Source organism: Martes martes, assembly GCF_963455335.1.
Source record: "Martes martes genome assembly, chromosome: 10".
Lineage (NCBI taxonomy): Eukaryota > Metazoa > Chordata > Mammalia > Carnivora > Mustelidae > Martes > Martes martes.
The window spans coordinates 12721252-12744926 of NC_137898.1; the positions used below are offsets into that span (position 1 = coordinate 12721252).

The 23675-nt window shown below is 43.1% G+C and overlaps 1 protein-coding gene across 5 annotated transcripts in view; it reads right to left on the minus strand.

Moving 5' to 3' along the window:
- Positions 1 to 2562: 2562 nt before the first annotated feature.
- Positions 2563 to 23675, minus strand: part of CTNND1 (catenin delta 1) — a 48613-nt gene continuing 27500 nt past the window's right edge. For 2 of the 5 annotated variants that reach the window (XM_080816480.1, XM_080816477.1), the window contains 16 exons: positions 22309 to 22380; positions 21439 to 21591; positions 20069 to 20604; positions 16482 to 16945; positions 14996 to 15179; positions 13904 to 14021; positions 13274 to 13427; positions 12325 to 12393; positions 11394 to 11521; positions 11141 to 11291; positions 10015 to 10207; positions 9543 to 9657; positions 8894 to 8981; positions 6395 to 6457; positions 5525 to 5628; positions 2563 to 4751 (listed from right to left, as the gene is read on the minus strand). In XM_080816480.1, coding sequence (XP_080672606.1) covers positions 4740 to 4751; positions 5525 to 5628; positions 6395 to 6457; positions 8894 to 8981; positions 9543 to 9657; positions 10015 to 10207; positions 11141 to 11291; positions 11394 to 11521; positions 12325 to 12393; positions 13274 to 13427; positions 13904 to 14021; positions 14996 to 15179; positions 16482 to 16945; positions 20069 to 20604; positions 21439 to 21555 — 2496 coding nt within the window. In that variant the 5' untranslated portion in view covers positions 21556 to 21591; positions 22309 to 22380 and the 3' untranslated portion in view covers positions 2563 to 4739. Of the gene's footprint in view, positions 4752 to 5034; positions 5122 to 5524; positions 5629 to 6394; positions 6458 to 8893; positions 8982 to 9542; positions 9658 to 10014; positions 10208 to 11140; positions 11292 to 11393; positions 11522 to 12324; positions 12394 to 13273; positions 13428 to 13903; positions 14022 to 14995; positions 15180 to 16481; positions 16946 to 20068; positions 20605 to 21438; positions 21592 to 22308; positions 22381 to 23675 lie in introns of all 5 variants that reach the window. The other 3 variants (XM_080816481.1, XM_080816478.1, XM_080816479.1) reach the window with 3 other exon arrangements.

Sequence of the window (23675 nt, forward strand, 5' to 3'; positions counted from 1 at the left end):
ATTCACTCCTACAATGTTTTTTTTCTTTTTTGTCCTTTTTTGAGGTACCCTGCCTTTCAGGAGTGATTTAAGTTTCCAGACACACCTCCCTGGCTTTGCCCAATGGGGCCACATGCTCTCCAGTCCAGGTACCCTTTGTAGCCAGAAGTGACACGCTCGTCAAAGTCAGCAACTCCAGAAGATTCCCTCTGTACTACCAGGCCCCGTATCAAGGACTAGCTTCACCTCTCAGCAGCCTAGATATTATCTGTGGGACACGGTTTGTAAGGTAAGAAGTCTTTCCTACCTACACACCAGCCTATCACTATTATCTCAAATTCAACTATAAGCAATTCATTACTTTGAAATCAAGTTTTCTTTACGAATTTTCCCGTACTGTGATTATCATCACGCACTAGCAATGGTGCCAGTGCAGTTAGAGCCAGTTATCCGGGATTCCAGTTTGAGGCTAAAACCTTCAACTAAGTCATTAACTAGACCACGGTCTCAACTTGCAATTAACTGACCACAGGCATCAGAATAACCTAGGTGACTTATCAAGATTTCAGATTCCTGAGTCACTTTTTTCTTTTCAATCAATTTTTGGAAATGGAACAAAGGCATCTGCATTTTTTAAGGTTCCCAGGTAATTCTTGTGTACTTGTTCAGATCCAGAAGGTGAGGTCTAGTTGGGTGTCTTAAGTCTATCCATGAAAATACCAAGATGAATCTCTACTATCTTATACTTCAGACAGAAAGACAAAATTGAGAAATAATGATCTAGAAGGGCTGGCTGGTCCTTAGTTCTTCCTGGGGGAGATATTTCTACTTTGTAACAAAGTACTTTAAGTTCAGCAAGAAAGAACAAGTGGCCAAGTGAGGTCATAGCTTTGAGCGGTCAGAAAGTATGTCTCAGCAGGACCCATTACAGCTAGCTATTTCACAAACATGTGCAGGGGGTGGGGGGCGCCTCACTGAGAGAGAAGACTGGTGGAGCATCATCTATAACCACTTCCAGAAACAACTCGGGCTCTCAAGGTTCAAGAACATCATCAGCATATCTTGACAAAATCCACGGGATTCCTAAAGTTGGTGTTAGTAGGAGATAGCAACGGGCTTCCAAAGCATTCCTAAATCGGTGTCAAGACACTTAAGAGATACAGGGGATTTACAGATCATTCTGTTTAACACCTTATTTTAGGTAGGAGCAGAGAAATGTTTTGAAAAGGCCACAAATCAGGGTGCCTGGCTGACTCAGTCAGTGCAGCAAGTGGCTTTCACGTGATCTTGGGGTCCTGAGTTTAAGCCCCATGTTGGGTGCGGAGCTTAAAAAAATAAATAGAAGACCACAGATCTTAATCACACAGGGTTCGCATGGATTGTAAAAAGAGGACGTGTCCATCTGTTTCCTTCTCTCACCCAAACATCCACAACACCTAGCACACAGAAGATGCTCAGTAAATATTTAATGAGATGAAACAAATGGACCGACCCAGGGAGGAGGGGAGAACAGGTAAGTTCTGTTTATAGCTCAGTATCAGTGGATAGTAACTATAACAGAAATAAAGGCTATCCACCAGTAGCCTGTTTTTTCCACAGAGACAGAAAACCATCTCAAGTGAAGCTACCAAATCCCTTTGGAAAGCAGATTCTGATAGCTTTTTGGCTCTGTGATTCACCCTTCTAGTCTAAAACTACAACTGTTAGACACAAGCTTTAAAAGGAACCAGCTACAATGCTTAGATTTCCTGGTCTCACTAGCCCAAGAAAGTTTTTATACCCAAGACCTAGTTCAACAAAAATTGAGACATGACCATCATCAGAAGCTATAGATTTTTAATCTAAAGATTGGGCATACAGCAAGCATTTTACATAAATTCTTGAGTTTTTTAATTATATAATAGGAAATAGGGGCCCCAGAAAAATAAGTCTCTTTCCATAGGTCTTAATCCATGGCCTCTGCGGTAAAAACAATCCCTAGCAACCCAGCAAGTGTTTGCTACCCATCCACATATTATTTGGTAGGACACAAGAGCAGCTATAGGTCTGTCCCTTGTCTTCTTACTGAAGGATTACAGATAGCCTGAAAAGCAACATTGTGGCCCAGTATTCACTTATATACACGAGCCTTTTAATTACACATTTTCTTATTAGGAGGGCAGTTGGAGTTGGTAGCGTCTAACTTTCTAGTCATAAATGTTAAATGTTCAAAAGGACCGTGTGTTGCAATGGGCTTTGTTCAACATTCATTTTATTGAATTTGCAAAAGAATTCTGGTGACTAAGAAAGTCATTAATTCCTTATACTTCAGTTTCCCATCTAAGTTAGCAATAAGTTTCCTGTGCTCTACTTAACCACATTTAATTTTTAAGAATCTTAAGAGGAAAAATGTCTCACATGTAATTAAAAAGAATGTTGCTTGGTAAGAGTTGGGACTGAGCTCACAGTAATTCCATCCTGGTATAACCCCCTTCTGGCTGCTCTGGAGAGAAGAAGGACCCAGATACATGTAAGGAAGTAACCAAGATGAAAAGGAGGGAAGAGATACAGCTTGAAGTGAAGAAATGACACAGACCCCCCACATACACACTTTAAAAACTTTATTTATATAAAAAACTCATTTGTTTTTAAAAGCATTAACAAGAGAGAAAGAAAAACAGGAAAGGTATGGAGCAGAAGACATGCCCCTTAGTAGTGTTCGGTGGGAGGTGGGATTTTTGGTTCTCTGGAATTGAATGTTTAGTGTTTTTATAAACAAAAAAGAAAACAAAATAGTTAAAGGTCCCCCAAAGCCCATGGCTGTTCTATTACCCACACCCCACCGAGAAAAAGAGCACCAGGAAAAGAGCAGAAGAGGAGAAGAGAAACCAAGAGTGGAGCCAGGTCCAGATGGGGGCAATCTCCCCTGTGCAGTATGTTCTTAGGGTCAAAGAGGGGAAAAGGCTCCTTTTTGCCAGAAAAGGAGTGGGAAGAAATGGGGGGAGGGTGGTAAATAAGGGATTTTAATGTATAGGGGAAGGGAAGGGGAGTGGTGGGTTGTGCACTTTTCTCTTACCCCATAGCCTCAATTTATAAGGGGAGGGGGAGAGAGAAGGATAAAGATTTCCAGTTGCATTGAACAGAGCTTTTAGATTAAGGGGAGGAATAAAAGGCAAAAAAGGAGAAGGGTTAAAAACAAAACCAAAAAAAAAAACCCAAAAAAATAAAAAACAACCAGCATAGCAGCTGATTCCTCTAGCCCAACCCACTAATGAACACTAAACTGAAAGGAGGTGGTACTGGGGTGGGGGGAGGGGAGGCAGGGAGGGAGGGAGGGCACAGAGGCCACCTCCCTCCAGCCACTTCAGAGATGACAGTAAATTTTGAGCAACTAAGGAGTAAGAGTCGCACCACTCACTCCTCCCATACTTTGAGACTCATCAGAACAGGATTTTTGCAAAATCCCAACCATATACTATTGAGCAAAAGCTGAATGGCTGAAATCAGAGGCTCTACCAATTCCCAACAGAGAATCTGAGGTTCTCTAGGTCACCTCTCCTTTCTGCTATTTAGGGCCAATAGTGGGTAAGAAAGCAACAAAATATAATTTGCAAAATCATGAAAATGAGACCGCAGAGGCAAAGAAAGGCACATGGAAGGGAAGGAGGAGATGCACCCCAGGCCAAAGGCACAAAGAAGAGGCAAATCCAGGGGCGATCTCCACCTTTTAAGGGTAAAGGGGGTGGGAATATGTACATCAAGTCCTTTTGTCAGCCAACCAATCCAGGGAAGAGGAGGGAGGGAAGGGCTATCAGGGTAGGAAAAGGAGACATAAGGGCAGGGGGGAAGCCAGCTTCAAAGCTTCCTGCCAGTTTCAGACTAACTGATTCATGTACATTCCTACTAACTCCTCTTAGAGGTTCTTCTCCTCCCCAGAAGACATCTTTCTGCTCCTTCTCACCCAAAAAGTCTTCCTTGATACATTCTCCTCTTTCTACAGCCTCTTGCGAATGGCCAGGCCAAGTCAGCAGACATTATCACAGGATGGAAGAGGAAGATTAAGGACAGCCTCAGTAAGGGGCAACAGCAGCAGCCCAGGGTTGTCATGAGGCTTGGAGAAGAGATGGAGTCTGTAGGTCCATGATGGTCCCTGCCCTGGAGATGAGGAGAGCAAGGTTTCTTAATCTCAGTTCTAGGAGACCTTCACTTACTCAAGGGCCCTTGCCAGGTGAATGTGCCAATGTTGCCAGCCTTCTTTGAATCAAAAATAGTCATCGGAGTAAGGGAAGAGCTCACACTTCCCATTCTCCAAAAAAATAAAAGTCCCTTCCCCACCAGGGAAAAAAATCTTGATTAAGAATTATCAGTTTATCAGAGTGCTGGACACTGCATATACTTCATGTAACTTCCAATTCTTCCCATGGCTTCCAGTGAGGACTCCCACTTGCTCCCTCCCTCCATACAAGGCCAAGAGTCCCAGAGAGACCTGGTAAAAAGAGCTAATCTGCAGCAGTTTCTCGAGATATGCATATAACTGAGTCAGGCTTCTTGGGAGCAACTGGAGGGGATCTGCAGGGGGCAGGAGGGACAATTAAGCTTCACTGGAACAAGTTAGAGGAGTTGGTGGAAAGAAGGCGGCCACTTAGGGCTAGAAGGGCAGGAGGCAGCCTGGCAGTTGGCACAATAGTCCAGCGAAGAAAGGGAAAAATCATCAGTCCATTTCGCCACCAAAAAATAAAAGTACATATATTATAAGCTCAGATGTAGCGGAGATAGTGGTGCTAAATCTTCTGCTGTAGGGGAAAAAAGAGAAAGAGATGTTAATAGGATTGGGAATGAGGAGAACCAAACGACAGTTGAGCAAATCTGGAGGGGAAGTAGCACATAATGGAGAATCCGATCACCAGAGGCATGTCCCAGCCTCGTAAGAGGCAACAATCACAGAAGCAGCACCCCCCAAGCTCCAAGTGGCTGAGACTAGGGTCTCTGGCCTGATCAGATCAGCATGATTGGCAAACTGCCGGCACACAGGGCCTCCTTCCTCAAGATGATCTTGCGGGTGGCTGGAGGACATACCATGGAGGGGTTAGACACTTGGTCCCCCTCATCATCCAAAACCAACACATCCAACTCTTCCTCCAGAGATTCCTGCCCCTCGTCCTGCTGTGAACACATGCAATTTGTTAGTAAGGAAGGAAATAGAAACCTCGTGAGTGTGTGCCAGATCTAAGGAAATATCCCCAAACTGGTCAACTCAAACAAAACAAGAGGATAGTAAGAAAAGGGCAAGATATTTGAGAAAAGGCAGGGACAGGACAAGAGTAATGTATGAGAATACAATGATCAGCATTAGTCACATTTATTGTCTTCCTTCCCCTAACCTGACCATCGCAGAATGACCCAAAAAATCCCAACTTGAGTCAAAACTCCTACTTTACCTGAAAACCCCTACCAGGAAAGGATACTGTCTTTCACCAAGTACTTTTTTTTTCCTATATCTCAAAACATGGAGGTTTCAAAACAGAACTAGCCTTAGAAGGACAATACTATGTAAAAGAGAATTTACCATCAGGGGTGTTCCCTTCAACGGCTCCATTTCACCTAGATCCCCGGATCGATCCAGTGTTCTGTTGTGGTCCCCTCTCTCGTTCAGTGTGGAATAGTTGTTATCTAGGGAAAAAAGTACAACAGGATAGTCCCCTCTTGTGTACACTATATATTAGCAGAGAAGTGTGAATTAGGCACCCCTGTTGGGAAGTAAACTTTGTCAAATGTTCCAGAAAGGCATTAAGGTCTCGTCCTTGACTTAAGGTCCCGGACTTAAACAGAACTTGTAGGACATAGGATAATAAAGCTAAACAGAAGCAAGCTGTCTATAAATGGTACTGGAATTAAGAGGAGAGACAGTAAGGTGTGCTGCCAACAGTCAGGAAGGACCTAACAAAGGAGACAGGACTTAATTAAGGCTTTGGAGATGAAGAAAATTTAGCAAAACAAAGGGGAAGGGCATTCCAGTAAGAGGTTATTACCTGAACAAAATCAAAAGAGTATAAAGACAAAATAGCAAATTAGACCGGAGGGGGGATGGGGGGGGCTGAAACAGAATATATGGAAGGAAAAATGGAGAGGGAGCCTGGGGCCAGCTGGTGAAAGGCTTTAACAATTTAAGGACCCACAACTGATATTGTAGTAAGTGGGGGTGGGGGTAGAGAATGATTTTTTTTTTAAACCTTTGCATATGTGGGAATGTAGAAGAAAGTAGACAGATGAAGTTTCACTAAATCTCTTCATATCCTTACAAATGGAAATGTCCAGCCAATGAATGCTCTCCCAGGATGGTAAATGGTGAAGGTGCTAGAAAAAAACCGCAAGGCCAGACAGTTCTCATCCCAGTGAAATATTACTCCCTGTCCTCAGGCAGGAATTAATCACCTACCTAATGACTTTGTGTTTGATCCCATACTGCTCATCTGAATTTCTTCCCGATCAGGTTTCTTATCTATACGGAGTCAGAAAGTTATCCAGGTCAAAAACCAACTCTTCAAATTCTATACTCATCGTAAAAATTGCTCTCTGGTTCGTCCTCCCTCCCTCTCATCAAATTTTTACTGAGCACCCGCTATATGCCAGAGAGTAAACAAAGCCCTCATGGGCCTTAAAGAGATCCCTTTCCAAAGGACTCCTAACCTAAGAAACCATTCACTGTAAGCCAGCAATTGTCAAATTATTTGGCCTCCAGACCCCTTTTAGTTTTAAAAATTATTAAGAACCAAAAAGCATTCATTGGTATAAGCCATATGCATTACTATTTTACTGAACTGAGAGATTTTAAATACTTATTTCACTTAAAAGTAACAAGAAAGTTATTCCATGTCAACATAAAACTTTTAATGTTTTAGAAAAGCAGGTTTTTGTTGTTTTTTTTTCTTTTTTTACATTTTTGCATATCTTTTTCAAGTTTGGCTTAATAGAAGACAGCTGGATTCTCATATCCACTTCTACATTCAATCTACTGTGACATAATTTTAGTTGACGTATAGGAAGAAAATCCAGCCTCCCACAGATAAAACATTGGAAAAAGGAGAATTTTAACAATCTTTTCAGATAACTGTAGATATTCTTTGATAGTATACTAACACTCAACAAGTATGGTTCCTCTAAGGTTAGCAACATATGGAACCTGAATCCAAATGAATGATCTCCTCATACTTCATTAAATTAAAATGCACTGGTCTGTCTTGCACTTTGACTGGGTCAATTACCTATGTATGCTTCTGAAACATCACGCATTGGTCACTTGGAAAATACTGGTTCACAGAGTAAGGCAGATCTACACATTAACACATTTCATTATACAACACCAAAAAAACAAGTCACATTCATTACTATTATCACTGATTTCAATAAAAAGTCTTTTAAGTATTGGGGTGTTACCAGGCTCATAATGGCAGGTATAAGTTTGCCAAAGTTATCATTTTTGGGGCGCCTGGATGGCTCGACCCTGGGATCACACCCTGCATTGGGCTCTCTGCTCAGCAGTGAGCCTGCTTCCCCCCTCTCTCTCGGCCTGCCTCTCTGCCTACCTGTGATCTCTGTCAAATAAGTAAATAAAAATCTTTTAAAAAAAAAATTTATCACTTTTACTTGAAAATTCGGGCAACAGTTACGGTCATTTATTTTTCCTCAAAGTGACAAGCTCACTGCATTCATTTTTGAGAAAAGTATCTAGCAAATATCCAAGTCTGAATAGGTGTAGTTGGTCTTTCCTTCCCCGCCCCCCGCCCAAGGAAAAATGACAGTCCATAAAAAAGTGGCTAATACACTTGGAAACTCCAACTATATCGACCATCATGCTCTGTATTCAGCACAGGATTTTTCAAGAAGATGCGTACTCAAGGTTAGAAAAAGTAAAATTAATTTTTACAGCTCCATCAAGTATATTCTTAAGTGAAAACAGCTTTTTTATTTTTTAAAGTTGTGAGTCCACAGCAATAAAGACTGCAATGACTGATTTGGCCTGGCATCACCGCCAGTGTGCACCACCAGGGCTTTGACACAACTGGCACAAAAGTCAACAGACAGAGGCACCTGGGTGGCTCAGTGGGTTGAGGCCTCTGCCTTCGGCTCAGGTCATGATCTCAGGGTCCTGGGATCAAGCCCCGCATCGGGCTCTCTGCTCAGCAGGGAGCCTGCTTCCTCCTCTCTCTGCCTACCTCTCTGCCTGCTTGTGATCTCTCTCTGTGTCAAATAAATTAAAAAAAAAACTAAAAAAAAAAAAAAAGTCAACAGACATGGGGATGGATCCTTACACCACATTTCAAGAGCCCTGACTGAGGCAAAAGCCAAGTGTCATCAAGATAATAAGAGTTACAATATACAATTCCATGAAAAAGAAAACATTTCATAAAACAAAATATGTAATTCATCTTTTGGGAAAAAATGTATTTGCTCACACGGCAAAAAAAAAAAAAAAAAAAAAAAAAAAAAAAACCACAAAGAGCAGCAGTTATCTCTGGGTAATAGAAGTAAGTGGTTTTGTTGTTGTTATTTTTCTGATTGTCTCTATTTTCTAAGTTTTCAACAGCCCATAATGTTACCTGGTATTACATGGGAATTTAAAAAGCAAGAAATAGTCATTAGGCAATATATACATATATCAAATCATTGCGTTGTACACCTTGCATTTGTACAATGAATGACAGATGTCCGTTCGCTCTCAAAGAGAGAATATGGTGAGACTAGGGTTCACTGCCCTGTGAACAAGCAAGCAAGGACAGAGGATCCCACCCAGGCTCCTGCCTCGGACAATCCCCAGGTGAAGTATTATTACCCTCATTCAGTAATAAATATATATTCTATTCCTTAGGCAGTCTGCCCACTAAAGAACAGCAGTGGTGGGGTAAAAGCAGAGGGGTATGCCCCCTGGATACTGTACCTGTTTTCTGGTTCCGGTCAATGAGAGGGAGAGTGCTGTCATCATATGAATGACTGCTCTGGCTTCGAGAAGCGTTGTTTAGATTCACCTGGAGGCAAACATAAAATGCAACAATGTCAGAGAATACTGAATTCACCCACATCTTATTCCCCAGTGGGGACACACCATTAGGTCCCTATTCTCAAATACAACTCTTACCGAAAGAGGACTCATATAGGTTAAAGAAACACCTATATAATAGTGAAACAATCTAGGATGTTACAGCTTCTATTTATGTTCCTGATGGTATTCAGGAGATGACAGAGGGACCAAACATTCATACTATCAGAAGGTGACACAGTCTCTGGCAAATTCCTTCAAAGGGCTATGGAAGATTTGGGGAAAAGTCAAAAAGGCCACCTTCCTTCGTCACGACCAGCACTGACAACATGCTGTGATGTAGAGGAAAACCGCAGCTGTTTGGGCAGCAAATGAAGCGCGGGCACTACTCTTTTGGGAAGGAGCAGTAAGCCAGATGATTTCCTCACTAACAGAGACTTGGGATAAAGTAGGACTGTTTGTGACAGTGAAGCAGAAGAAACCAAAGACAGAGTGGTAAATGAGACCCAGGACAAAAAAGTATACGCCTAAGGCCCCAGAGCTGCTCTACCTGGAAGTCTGATTTCTTCCATCCTTCTTTTTCCAGTGGCTTCCGTAGTTCCTTATAGCCCCAGATTGTCTGTAATACAAGTGCTGCTGCTCGGACTTCTTTTTCTGAACGGTTCCTTTTGAGAAAAGTTAACACCAGATGGAATTTGGACGATAAGACAAGGGAAGCAGCCGAGAACCTGTGTTCTCTAATACGATGTCACACTAGAAATGCCAAAATGGGCAGAAGCAAGTATTCACCAAGCTCTGTATTCTGGCCCCAACACTGACACACACACAAAAAACGTTTGATGGAAAAGCAGGTTATCAATTGATAGCTCAACATCAAGACAAAAAACAGAGCAATATCTCTTCATCCTTTACATATAAAAAAGGGAAAATAACCTTAGAAAGCAGAAGGGGAGTGCTCCTTCCTAGCAGCCCCCCTCTCACACTCAAACTCTTCCAGTTGTCATTTTACGCATTAAACTCACCCTGATTTGTTGATTAACACCAGCTTCTCAATGCCCTGTGTCTCCCGAAGCTTTTTGGCAGCCTCCAAGTTCTCAGCAATAACCTCATTGATGGTGTTCAAGAGAGAGACCACAGTGTCCTCAGAGAAATTCTGGGAAGAGCTCTGCTGCCCTCCTGGCAGATTCTTTACCAAGTTGGGAATAGCATGTTTACCTATAGCATTAAGACGAAACGAATGTGTTCAGGGAGAACAAGCCAAGTTCAGCTGTAAGGAGCCCAAGACTACACTTAACTACACTGATCATTGAAAATGCGGTATGTCCCCAGGAATCAACTTCATTCTGCTACAGTATTATCATACCAGAGGAGCAAGGGACCTGGAATAGCCATGAATCCATGGTCTTTCTTATTCATTTATTCTCTCCTCCAGTCACACTGAAACAACATGAATACTTTATATCAAATATGCTAGTTTTTTCAGGTAGTCTAATGAAAATAGCATACATATTTAAATTGTAATAGCTCAGTAAAATTGTCGTTATGAATTCAACAAAAAATTGGGCTCTGCCACAGCCCACCTATATTAACTCTGGACAAATTACGTTAAGTTCTTTCCTGGGCCTTTTTCCTTATTCTATAAAAAACTGGACCTCTGGGGCACCTGGGTGGCTCAGTGGGTTAAAGCCTCTGCCTTCAGCTCAGGTCATGATCCCAGGGTCCTGGGATCGAGCCCCACATCGGATTCTCTGCTCAGTGGGGAGCCTGCTTCCGCCTCTCTCTCTCTCTCTCTGCCGGCCTCTCTGCCTACTTGTGATCTCTGTCAAGTAAATAAATAAAATCTTTAAAAAAAAAAAAAAAAACTGGACCTCTGTAAAGAGGTCATGATCAATGAGAATGTGTGGAATTATTAACAATGCCTACTAACAAAGGACACGCTTATTAAATAAAGCTATTTCTGTTCTGTTTTTAAAGAGTCATCGCTTCTTATCTTACCAAGAATGATTAAACTAGAACGCTTGGAGTTGCAAACTACAGAGAGCTACTGGGATCCCTCCTCTGTAATTTCAGGAATAAACTAAACAACATCAGCTAGATGAAAGGCTCTGTACTAAATGCTGAACAAATGGTTCAAATCCAACTCTTTACCAATGAGCTCTTTGTTGCGGGCATCCACAGCCAGATTTCTCAGTGCTCCAGACGCAGCTTTCACTACACGCTCATGTTCATTGGTCAGGAGGTCGGCAATGGCAGAAAGAGCCTTCTCTTGACGCAGAGCAGAGCGAATATATCGACCATACTAGAAATTAACACATGGAAAGAGGTGGAACAGATTACAAATGGCGGCAAACTGGTTGCAGAGTTCTTCCACCTCTAAATCCACTTTCTAAAAGGTACTCACCGTCCAGCGCCCAGCACACAAGTTCTGGATAGCTCCAGCTGAGGCTTCTAGGATGGCAGGAGTCTTGCTCTCCTTGAGGAGTGAGATATATATCCGAACCACCTCTGGTTGAAATAAAAGCTCATAGCCTGCACAAGAAAGGACAGAAAAACAGAGAAAGCTAGTCAGTACCTACGTGCCAGGCTCTGGCTGGTTGAAGTCCAGCTTCAATACTCTGGATTGACAGATTTATGCTCCTGTACCATTAGGCTCCCTATACTCTTCCACCTACCCAACAGCCAACTCAGAGTCTTGAGTCCATGCCTTCTTAAGAATAATTCATCCATGGTAGGAGAAGAACAGACATCAACTCATCATATGCAACTCCTCTCTCTCCTCTCTCACAGTTTACTTTGGCCTGACATTCGGGGGATTCATTTGCCCATTGACAGCACTCAGGATTACAGATTCCTCATCTCAAATGAATCGTTTCTAACTTAACTGAGTCATTCTGCACCCCCCCTTTACTATGATTAAGTAAAAGGGCCTATCCTAGATTTAACAACATGTAAAGCTTTTATATCCGTGAAGAGCTATGAATTTTAAACCCACTATACTGATAAATATAAATACCCAAACTGTGAGAAAGAGGTTTCTTAAAACAGGTAATGACTAAGACTATAGTGGATACCTAGGGCACCTACATTTCTGGCCTGGACTGCCATCAGGACCTTACCCACCCTCCAATAATCTGAAAAGTTGCCAGAACAAGTCCTTCATAAGTTACTGCTACAATACCAGTTTCCCAATACTTCACCATCACTCCACATCCAGAGTTGGAGGAAAGAGAACAGTGATCATACTGTACAGTCTACAGTTAGGCTACCCGATACTCATCTGTGGACTATGTGTATAAGAATCCTGGAGACTAAAAATAAAAAGATTAACTTACCTCGAGCTGGACTAGTTCTTTTAGGGAAATCCACTGTATCGTTTGCTGGATCCTCTGTGGGTTTTTTCCCTTTGGAAATTAAAAAAAGGACAGAGGGGTAAAGTTTGAGAAAGGAAAGAGTCCACTTAGTGCACTTTTTACTCTTCAGTCAAAATCTTTTTGGATCAGAGATGCACTGGCACGGGGGGGGGGGGGGCGGGGGGGGGAACACCAAAAAGAAGAAAACAGAAAACCAAGCTCCCCTCCCCCATCCCAGCAAGGGGCTGCGCAGAAACAAGGACAGAAAACAGGCAGCAGACAAGTAAGATGAGGATAAGCACCGTTGTCGCTGTGGTCCTGAGTTCTGGTAACTGGGACTGCTGCCCAGGAATAGCATGCCATGAGCCATTGGCTCCAAAGAGCTGAACTTGTTTCAGTGGTCTTCCTCAAATGAATTTTCCTACATGCATCCATAGGGAAGGGTTAGGAAATACTAGAGAAGCTAAAACCAAAGCATGCAAATTAGAAGTAGGGAAGCGCCTTAAGATTCCACTCACCTCTGGAGAACCACTCATCTTCCAGTGCGTCACCCAAGGTGGAAAGCAGAAAGAAAGGAAGGAAGAAAAATGCAGGAGAGTGATGTCAACAAGATCATGGGCAAATAAGTAGGAAAGCAGGGAGAAAAAGAAAAACACAGAAAACACAGAGGAGGAATGGGGGAGAAGGCCCCAGATTAGTTGAGTTCTCGTCCTTTGCTGCCCCCAAACTGATACCAGTACCACCACCACCAACTATCATCACCACCTTGAATGAAGCACATGACACAGGGAAGCAGCTGCAGAGCAAGGAGACATCCTTGACTAGGCAGACTCACATACCACTCATCAAGTATTTTGTACCTAAATCTAAAAGTGTTCCTTCCCCTTTCTGTCCTACATTAAAGAGCAAGGAACAACGAACCAAGACTCACCTTTGCCCTTCTTGGCCCCAAAGCAACTGGCAGCATGTGGCCCAGTATTGTTGGCAACATTGGGAGGTGCCTCTTGGTAACGCTCTGCCTGTGGGATCTCCCGGTGAACTTGATATGACAAATTCCGAAGAAGGCAAACGCAGTTCTCCACAAGCTTGGGAACACGAGATAGAGGGCTTAGTGAACAAGGAGAACGTCTATCATGATTTCCCAGCAAGCACAGGTTTCCATGATTCAAGCATTAAAATACTGATCCCCAAAAAGCATAGCCCCATCCATTATCATTTACAAAGACTCTTACATGCACCAAGCTTCTCAAAATCCTTGCAGCCTCAGACTAATGAAGGTTTTTGCCACCATTTGGTATATGACACAAAACTGAGGATCACCCTGACTTTTTCCTGCTTAGGAAAATATATAACCTTGGAAATACAGCTACAAAGCTTTAAAATAGATGATACAGGTAGAAGAAATTCTAAAGAAAGCTGTATTCTTCTAAGGTGAACATCTACTTGAGGGAGCAGGGGTTGGTACAGATACCTAATGTCCCTTAAAAGCCTGAGATGGTGAGGTCTGCACGACAGGTACTTCATGGTGCTGTGCCTGGAATTCACTCAGCCATTAACTTACCTTGCTATCTGAGTCCTTCTGCCCAATCTCAGCCTGAACAATGAAAATGAGGGCATCCACTAAACCATCACATTCACGAAGTTTCCGGCGAGCTTCACTCCTCTCTGAGCTGACGTTCCTGAGGGGGAAGGGAGAGGCTTCAAGAAGACTCCGATCTACAAACCCTCCCTTAGTATCTTCAACATCTACAAGCCTCCTCTGTACTTTTTCTTTTTACTGTAACAGTTAGTGAGTACTTATTACAAACAAGGTACTGCAGTTGAGAGAAAGCTGAGTAAGACAACTCTTCTTCCAGGACATTTATAACAAGGTGGGGGGGGGGAGGATAACACACAACTAGGGAGGGTCTAAATAAGGTAAACCAACAATAATACTTTAAGATCAGACAGATACTTCTTGCACAGGAATTACAAATGAAGAAAGGGGCAGAGCACGCACCGGTATACTCCAAAGAGAGAAAGACTATATTGCAGCATTTATAGGATTTAAGAAGAAATCAGAAAAACTTGCGTGAAATATAGGCACTTTTGAGTTTAGCCTCTAAAGATAAATAAGGAGGGGCGCCTGCCTGGCTCATGTGGTAGAGCATGCAACTCCAGATCTCAAGGTCTTAAGTTTAGGTGTAGAGATTACTTAAAATCCTTTAAAAAAAAAAAAAAAAAGGGTAAAGAGACAAGGGCACTGCAGTTTGAAGGAATAATACCTCTCCCCCCACACCACCACCCTTCTAGTACTGTGTTCCTCCTACTGCATTTGTCACATCTTTACTTAAAATACAGGTCACTAAGGACACACTCAGGATCAAGACTAGACAACTGCCTTACATGTGGTAGATACTGAACAAATGCTCACTGAATTAAATGAACAAAGTCAAAGAGGCACAGAAGTGAGGATGTGCAGGGGAACAAGTAAACCAACATAGCAAATGTATGGGCACACAAGCGAGTAGTGACAAAGGTAAGACAGGCTAGACACAGTATACAATATGGATGGGAATGGAAGCTGAATGACAGGCCAAAGAATTAAAAAAGAATTTTTTAAACTTAAGTCAGTCAAAAATTCAATCTTCATATTCTTGAAGCCTTATGTTACCTAAGACAGCCAGCTGTGTTGGTGAGTACCGACTCCCACTCAATATGGCGTGGCTTACAATCTTCATTAGGTTCTCGCTCCCAACCGGAATGTGGGATGATCACTTCATCTGTCAATGCGTGCAGTGCATGGTCCACAATCTCCATTTTGATTGAGTCATGGGATGAGAGATTCCACAGGGTTCCTGGCAGAGACAACCCATCAGATACCTCTCCAACACCCAAGACAGTATGTCTGAAGAATGCCAAAGAGAATCCCTTATTCCATCATTTCTCAGTCTTCCCCAATGACCAAATACCTTGTAATGGTATTCAAGCTTTTGTTTGTGACCCATGATAAGAAATATACATTATGGCTCAACATATATATACATATATGTACATCATAAAACAAAAGTTTCATAAAACAATACTTACTACTTATAAGCAATGTTCTCTGGGTTATCTACACCAGAGTTTCTCAACCTCATTAACACTGACCTCTTGGGCCAGATCTGTGGCAAGCTGACCTATCCATTATTAGATTTTGAGCAGTATCTACGCCTTTTACTCCTTAAATGCTGGTAGCACTCCCTCCTGCCCAAGCCAAGTTATGACAACCAAAACTGTCCCCAGACACTGCAAATGTCCCCTAGCGGGCAAGACCAGTCCTGAGAACTAATAATCTATCCCATTTCTTGTTCTTTCTTCCTCTTGAAATACTGACTGGGATCCACAAAACTGTGTTCAATATACACTAATGGATCACAACCCACAATATGAAAAACCACTCTTCAAAGCAAGGATCACAAGCTCAAATATCTACACAGGACAAGCAGATATTTAAAAGAAATTACAAGAGAGTGGAAAAATAGCAAAAGACACTCAGCTTCAGTGCTGGGGAGACAACTTGCTATATGGCAGTAGTTGGCAAAAAGGTTCAGGATTACTGCAAATGGGAGAACATGCCTACGAGTCAGCTCAGACTAACTACTGTCAGGTAGCAAAACAGATCCATTGTTGCCTGTTCCCACACATTTTTAACAGAAGCCAAACAAGCTGCAATTTTAAATGAAATCTTCTGAGTTTTAAATATCAGCAATCAAGGGGCGCCTGGGTGGCTCAGTGGGTTAAAGCCGCTGCCTTCCGCTCAGGTCATGATCCCAGCATCCTGGGATCGAGCCCCGCATTGGGCTCTCTGCTCAGCAGGGAGCCTGCTTCCTCCCTTCTCTCTCTGCCTGCCTCTCTGCCTACTTGTGATCTGTCTGTCAAATAAATAAATAAAATCTTTAAAAATAAATAAATAAATAAATATCAGCAATCAATTCTTTGAAATTTTGAACACTTTACGTGATCCAAATAAATCAGAGAAATGAATCTGCCCCCAAAGACCACCAGTTCACAACATTAAGTCGAAAGTAAAAGGGCTGAAAGTCCTTCTAGCTCTCAACATCTCTACGGGTCACAGTAACCCCAACCCAGCAGCTGCCCTTATGCCCATAACTCACCGGTGATAACTTCAGTGAGATCCATATCCCGAGCCTTTCGGAGCAATCGCACAAGGGCAGGAACACCATCACAGTTTTTTATGGCTATCTTGTTATCCTGGTCACGCCCGAAAGAGATATTCTTGAGAGCTCCACAGGCTCCAAGGTGCACTTCCTTTTTGGGGTGGTCTAACAATCCCACCAGTACTGGGATCCCCTTGAGCTTCCGAACGTCGGTCTTCACCTTGTCATTGCGATAGCACAAGTGCTGCAGGTATGCAGCTGCATTAGACTTGACAGCATCCAAGCGGAATCCTAACATGGCGATCACCTCCGGCAGCTCTGGCTGTCTCCAGTTGTGAGGCGGGGGCCCCCCCTTACGCAGGCTATCCAAGCTTGCTAAACTTCCCCGTTCATGCTGGGCCAGAGGAGCCCAATAGTACTGGTCCGATGGCACCTCCTCACCAATCATGTCTTCATAGCTCCTGCAGTGTTGGAAGAACCAAAAGGAAAAGAATACATCAAGTTGTCGAGTCTGGTTTCGTGGAGAGCTCCCATGACCCCTTACCTCCAAGGCAGGAGGCAGGAGTAACTTCAGCTCTAGCACACTAGATCTTACCTCTCCTTTGCGTAAATGATATACTGATCAATTTTTCGTAAGGAGATAAGGGAATAATTTTAAAGGCATCTGCAGTTAGATTAAAACTACCTTTTTTCCTGTCAAGTTTACTAGCTCGGAGGAGAGTAACAAGCATTCAGAGACGTTAATCACAAAAACAGAACCAAATCCTGACTGCTTAGCACTAAAATGATACCTGACAGCTAAGCTCTCTGGATAGTGACTGTAATAAACCCTCAGAAGACAGAGTTAAACCAAAGAAGTCAGCAAACAATGTCTGAGAACAACTCTTACAAGCCTTCGGCTAAACAGGAAATGAGGCATTTACACACAGGAAACAGCTGCTGGGATTAGACCCTTAAACACATTCCTTATTTAAGCCTCTCCTTATCTTATTTTGGAAATTATAAAAGAGGAGGTTATAAGAGTAAAAAGAGTACAGGCCTTCGTGCTACACAGAAGGGGGACCCAGCTTTAGTAGAAGCTTGAACATTAATTTTCACAGTTCATCCCAACGTCATCTCTGCTACTCAACAAACGTGTTCCAGATAATGACTGCCAGCCTCCAATTTCTAAAGACAACAATACCTTGGATTCTGTCAAAACAGAGGCTACTGAACACCACAGCATTTGGGATAACCAATGACTAAGAAAAAGAACAAAATAAGCAAGGGAAGACTTAGAGAAAAGTCTCACTGGAGAGAATTCTTCCTATTTCAGTACTACTAGCAACCACTAGAGGGTGAATCCGTCACACTATTATTTATTCATAACCACCAGGAAGGAAGAGACCTTATTATCTGGGAGCACATCTCACCCTCTGGCTCCCGTAGGAGAGAGGAGAATCTATTGTGTGGAACTCTCCAAATAAGCCTGTTGTTTGTTCCACAAAACCCCTCCCACTGTCACCAAACCCTGAAAGTTAGCTGCAGCAGAGGCCCTGCCTCAGAGTGTCAACATCAACCGCTCAACAGCAACTCAGATGGACAAAGCATTAGTAAAAATCCCTATTTTCAAATATCATTGCAACAAAGTGAACAGGTTACATAGCTAAGCTTTAAAAGGAGGCTACTGAACAGTAATGTTAAGGAAGATTCCATTTTAGTAGGGGAAAAATAAGGTCAGAGTATGTCGAGTATGTCCACCTGCATAGGAAAAAAAGAAATCAGAGCAAATGCACCAAAATGTTAACCACAGTTCTTTCTCTATGGCCGGAGGGCCTTTCTACATTTTTCTAATTTTGTAGTGAGCACATCTTACTTTCATTATTGTTTTAGTATAAGCAATTACAAAAACAATCACCATAACCAAGATTTTGGTCACTCAGTTGTATTTCCTTCTTTTATAAGCAGGGGATCATGACATTCTTTCCTTTGTTTTACAAGTAACAAAGCTGTGCCCAGAAAGATTAAATGACTTGCTTGAGGCTATATAGCTAGTGGCAAAGGCACAACTAGAACCTGAAGTCTTCTGGTTCAGTGCTTTATCCACTAATTATTCTGCCTTACTGTTTCCGTTTGACCTTGTATTACTCTCCAAGGCCTGGAACAGGAAGCAGCTAATGTTCCTGCTAGTCAAGCAGGTTTCCAAGTCCAGTGCCACCCTGGAATGGACCCAAGAACCAGGCCCAAAAATGCTCTCTTTTTATGTCAACTGCCACAGTAGAGAATGACCTAGCCACCCACACCCACCTAGGTCCAATCACACTACTAATGAGGAAGTCAGAAAAGCAGACTTGTTTCAAGCAGACGGGCCAACGCCCTGAGCAGACTCCTTTGGTGATAGCTGTTATCTACCACTGCTTCAAGTTGCACCAGCTGAAGTCTGGTGCCCACTCCACTGCCCCCTACCCCAATAAAAGGTGAGTCACATGGGAGTTGGACTAGCTGTCCAAATGATACAATACCTAAAAGGTGAATGACTCAGGCTGAGATAATGGGGCCTCTAACCTGGGCCCAGCCCAGTTCACTAGTAACCAAGCTACCTAATATGAGGAAAACGAGCACCAAGGCATCTGCTTTAGAAGGTTATGACCCCATACAGAAATTCAACAACAGCTGCTAAGTTATCCTTACTACCAAGACATCCATAAATCTTCTCCTTTATTTCTTATTATTTTTCCTTGCCTGGAAAACACTATGTCTCTGATTTCTGATTTATCGTAAAGCAGGGTTGGCAGCCCATGGGCCAAACCTGTTCTTGTACAGTCCCAGAGCTAAAAAGGGGTTTTTGTATTAAATAGTTCTACCTGGTCCTTTACAGAAAAGGTTTGCCAACCCCCATTCCAAAGCATTCTTTCAAGGCAAATCTTCTACCAGCCCAAACATCAATCACTCCCTTTTTCGTATCACCAAAGAATCCCCAGGGATGAGTAGCAAAGTCAGAATAGGCAGCTGCTAAGTAACCTTTCAGAATGTCACTTATATACCACCCTCAAAGGATGCCACCCCCATTTCACTTTATAATCAAAGGTAAAAACCGAAACACGAAGTGTCAGGGCTTTGGTGAGATCAAGGTTTGTTTTTAACTTGAGACTAAAATCACCACAGGGGGTGTTCTCACATACACCCTTAACTATCTACTCTGGCCCTGAAAGCCAAAAACCCTCAATTCTCTCTTATTACCAAACCAAATGCTAAAGAAATTCATAGGAGCAAGGCAGTATCCCATAGCCCCAAAGCATCAAGCTCCCTTGTGCAGCTGCCTATCACCAAAAAGCCAGATCTTGGGCAGAAATAGCAGCAACTCTTGGCATGGAAGCAAAGGCCACTCTTCAGGATGTAGACCAATAACCACAAGTCATTATCTATAAATAATTAGAATATAGGATTTTCATCACGAAGAAGACAAAAAAGCAAGTCAGTATCTGGTAAAGTCACAAAAGGGAAGACAGTGTCTCGGATTCAAAAAAGCACTTAGAAGGAGAAGAAGAGCTACCCCTTATCTCTGTCTTGGTTTAAGACCCTTGCCTTCCCCTTTTCTTCCCTACCTGAGTCGTCGGCGAGGGTCAGAGGGTGTCCCAGTCCGACGGGCAGTGCCATAATCGGACATCATGCCATAATCCAGATCATCATAGCCCATGCTACGCTGGTCATCTTCTAGCCCGTAAGGCTCTGGGTGAAAACGATGCAGATCCACACTACTCCCACCTACCCGAACCTGGGGCTGGGGCCCATACACATCTTGTCTACTAGGTGCCCGATAACCTTCCATGCTGGGCCTGTACCGCTCCTCAATGCGGGTCACCCGGGACAGACTGCCATAGTTGTCACTGCTACTTGGATAACCATCTTCATAGTGGCGGCTATATCCATCGGGAGGGTAGTGGAAGTTCCTGGGAAGGGTAGCAGTGCCTGCTTGCCCAACGTAGGGACCAGGTCCCCCATTGCCATTCTTGCGGAAGTCACGCCCCAGAGTCTGGATATAGTTGTTAGAAACTGATGAGGCATCCACAGGCAGCCCATCTGGTCCCACAGGGACTGGCTGTACTGTCCGTGTTGTCACAGTCTTCACAACTTTCTTGACCTTCACATAAGGAAAGAGAAAAGTGTGAATAATATAAGCCTCAATTCTAGACCTCTCTTTTTTTTTTTTTCCAAAGATTTTATTTATTTATTTGACAGAGGGAGACATAGGGAGAGAGGGAATACAAGCAGGGGGAGTGGGAGAAGGAGAAGCAGGCTTCCTGCTGAGCAGGGAGCCCGATATGGGGCTCCATCCCAGGACGCTGGGATCATGACCTGTGCTGAAGGCAGAGGCTTAACCCACTGAGCCACCCAGGCGCCCCCCCCACCTTTTTTAAAAGATTTTATTTATTTATTTCACAGACAGAGATCACAAGCAGGCAGAAAGTCAGGCAGAGAGAGAGGGGGAAGCAGGCTCCTTGCTGAGCAAAGAGCCCAATGCGGGGCTCGATCCCAGGACCCTGGGATCATGACCTGAGCCGAAGGCAGAGGCTTCAACCCACTGAGCCACCCAGGCACCCCAATTCTAGACCTCTCTAAGAAATGAAACAAACCCCTACTGCTACCTCATTTTATCTAGAAATGCCTTAAATTTTACCATCTACCTTTCACTCTCTACCTTACAGGAAGTGCCCAGGCAGGAAATCTGTGCGGGCAGTAACTATGCCTATAAGGGAAGCTATTGTAGACCTTGCAGACTTCTCTCTTCCCCATTCCATTCAATTTTCCCATATCTCTTCTATCTTCCCTGTCTAGCCAGAGATCACATTCTTTATGCATTCACTACAGATTGATACTTTCCATCCACCCTTAGTGCTTAATCTCTCCCCCACCACCAAGAAAGACCAAAGGAAGACCTCCTCTATCATCCCAGACCTTATACAAGTCAGCTTACTGTGGTCTCTGTGCGCCGAGTAGTTCCGTCATCAGAGGTCTCCACAGAGACAACAGACATGGCTCCCTCAGGGTCCTCCTCCGTGTAGGTCCCCACAATCTGCCCTGGCTCCTGCATTCTGGGAATGGTGCTATACACAAGGTGACTGTGATCCTGTATGGAAAGGTGGAAAAGGAAGGAATGACTATTCAGCCATATATATCAATAGTCCTACCCAATGAGAAGTAGTCTCCCTAGAGAGATTCCTCATGCATCTTCCATGGGCCCCAGGATTTTTAGTGGAGTAGATGTCCCCACCTTTTGAACTTATACAAAAGAGCATAAGATACAAGTCCCCAGTTCTAGTCATTTAACAAATATAAACTATAGCCACATCAACACCCAAGTGACAGAGACAGCAACTTAACTTCCCAGTTCTGGTCACTGAAGTGTCTATGAACTGTGTTAACTGTGGCTACATCTGCATCTGGGTGATCCTTCAAGAAAGAAGTTCACCAGTAAAGAACTTTTAAGATGAACCAGAAAGTCCCCCAAAAAACCCTCTTCTGACTGACTCTGTTACTCTTTAGAAACTGCCTAAGGCTCAAGACCAGTGAGATTTCAGGTAAGAACAGAAGCATGCCCATTCCAGTAAGGGATGCAGTAACTGAAGGATCAAACACAGGAGCAGTGGCCGTTAAAATTCATTCCAAAATACAACTATGCGTATACACTTATTCTCCACTACTTTATTTTCCTAAATGAAAGAAGCTAATTAATGAGTGGGTTCTTACAATGTATCAGGCACTTTGCAAGACACCAATATGCTCTTACAGGCTGGGGAAGTAAGAGAAAAATGAAGCAACCCAGACCTTGAGCCAAAGACATTACCTGGGGTCCGTTGAGTTTCAGATCTGAAAATTTCTGTCGCTCAAGGTCAGCATCGCCCACAAACCGGCCGTTCTGAAACATAGCCCACAAGAAGACAATTCATTTTGTGGCCTTCCTTTGCTCTATCAAATACAAATGATCTTTTTTCCAAACAGGGAAAGGGTTTTCAAATAGATATTTGTGGCCTGGAGTCCTTCTGTCAAGTACTTATAGAAGAACCACATCACTCCTTAGTTTTAGCACTTTCCTCAAAAGTGGAATTGGGCCTGGAACTGGCAGGCTGGGTCTCTGGAACATAAGAAGGTAAGCTCCATGAGGGCAGACATTTTTTCTATTTTTATTTTTGGTCAGTTTTGTTCAGTGATATATTTCCAGTACCTTGAACGATGCTTGGCACATTATAGGCACTCAAAAACTATTTGCTGAGTAAACAGCAGAGATTCAGGTGAAAGTCCTTAAAAATATAAGGAAAGTTAGAAAAGCTAGGTTGGGGAGTTTCCAAAAGCCCTCTTTATTGCTCCATCCATCTTCATGCTCTACTACCACTGGCAACTCCCACATCAGCCAGCTTTTAAAGAGAGACACAAGAGATAGAGTCTCCCTTTCCAAGCAGGAAGAAAACGAGGACCCCAATTCCCCTCTGCAAAAACAGTTGTCTCAACATCATCATCATCACCAATTTTCAGAGCCACAGAACATAAGCTGCTCTGTTTTGAGCAGCAGGAAATAATCTAACAACATTACACTACATAAAAATACAGTTGACTGCTCCTCTTCCAATAGGAACAGTGAGATCCAGCCACCTTGGGACACTTCCCCCACCCTACTCCTATTACACAGGGAGTGTAATGCCGCAGGGAGAGGAAGTTAAACATTACTTTCAGGAAGAAGGAAAGGTGTGGCTTCGTTGCTGAACAGAAGTTAAAAATAAGAGAGAGAGAGAAAGAAAGAAACCTAGTACTAAATTCTGGAATTCCCCACCACCTCCAAGCCTGGGCCGTCCTGCTCTCCCCTTTCAATATATACCGCTCATTGCTAACCCTCTATTCTGATTCCTATAAAAATCCTAGGAACACTGCAAACATACTGCTTCCAAGTCTCCTAAATGGACTTTTGTCCTCTCACGCAATATGCTCCTCAGCATGATGGATCTTCTCTGTCTTAAAAAATAAATAAGTAATCAATGTAAAGGCCTACTGGAGCATAAGCACTGTTGTTAGTTCCCAACCGGAGAGCCCTTAAGATGGTGGAGTCTACCAGGAAAGGTCTACCCTACACATACCCACCCTCAGACAGATTACATCACAGCGAAGTCAGACCAGAGAAACCATAGGAAACACAAGATACTTCTCATTTCTAACACCAAC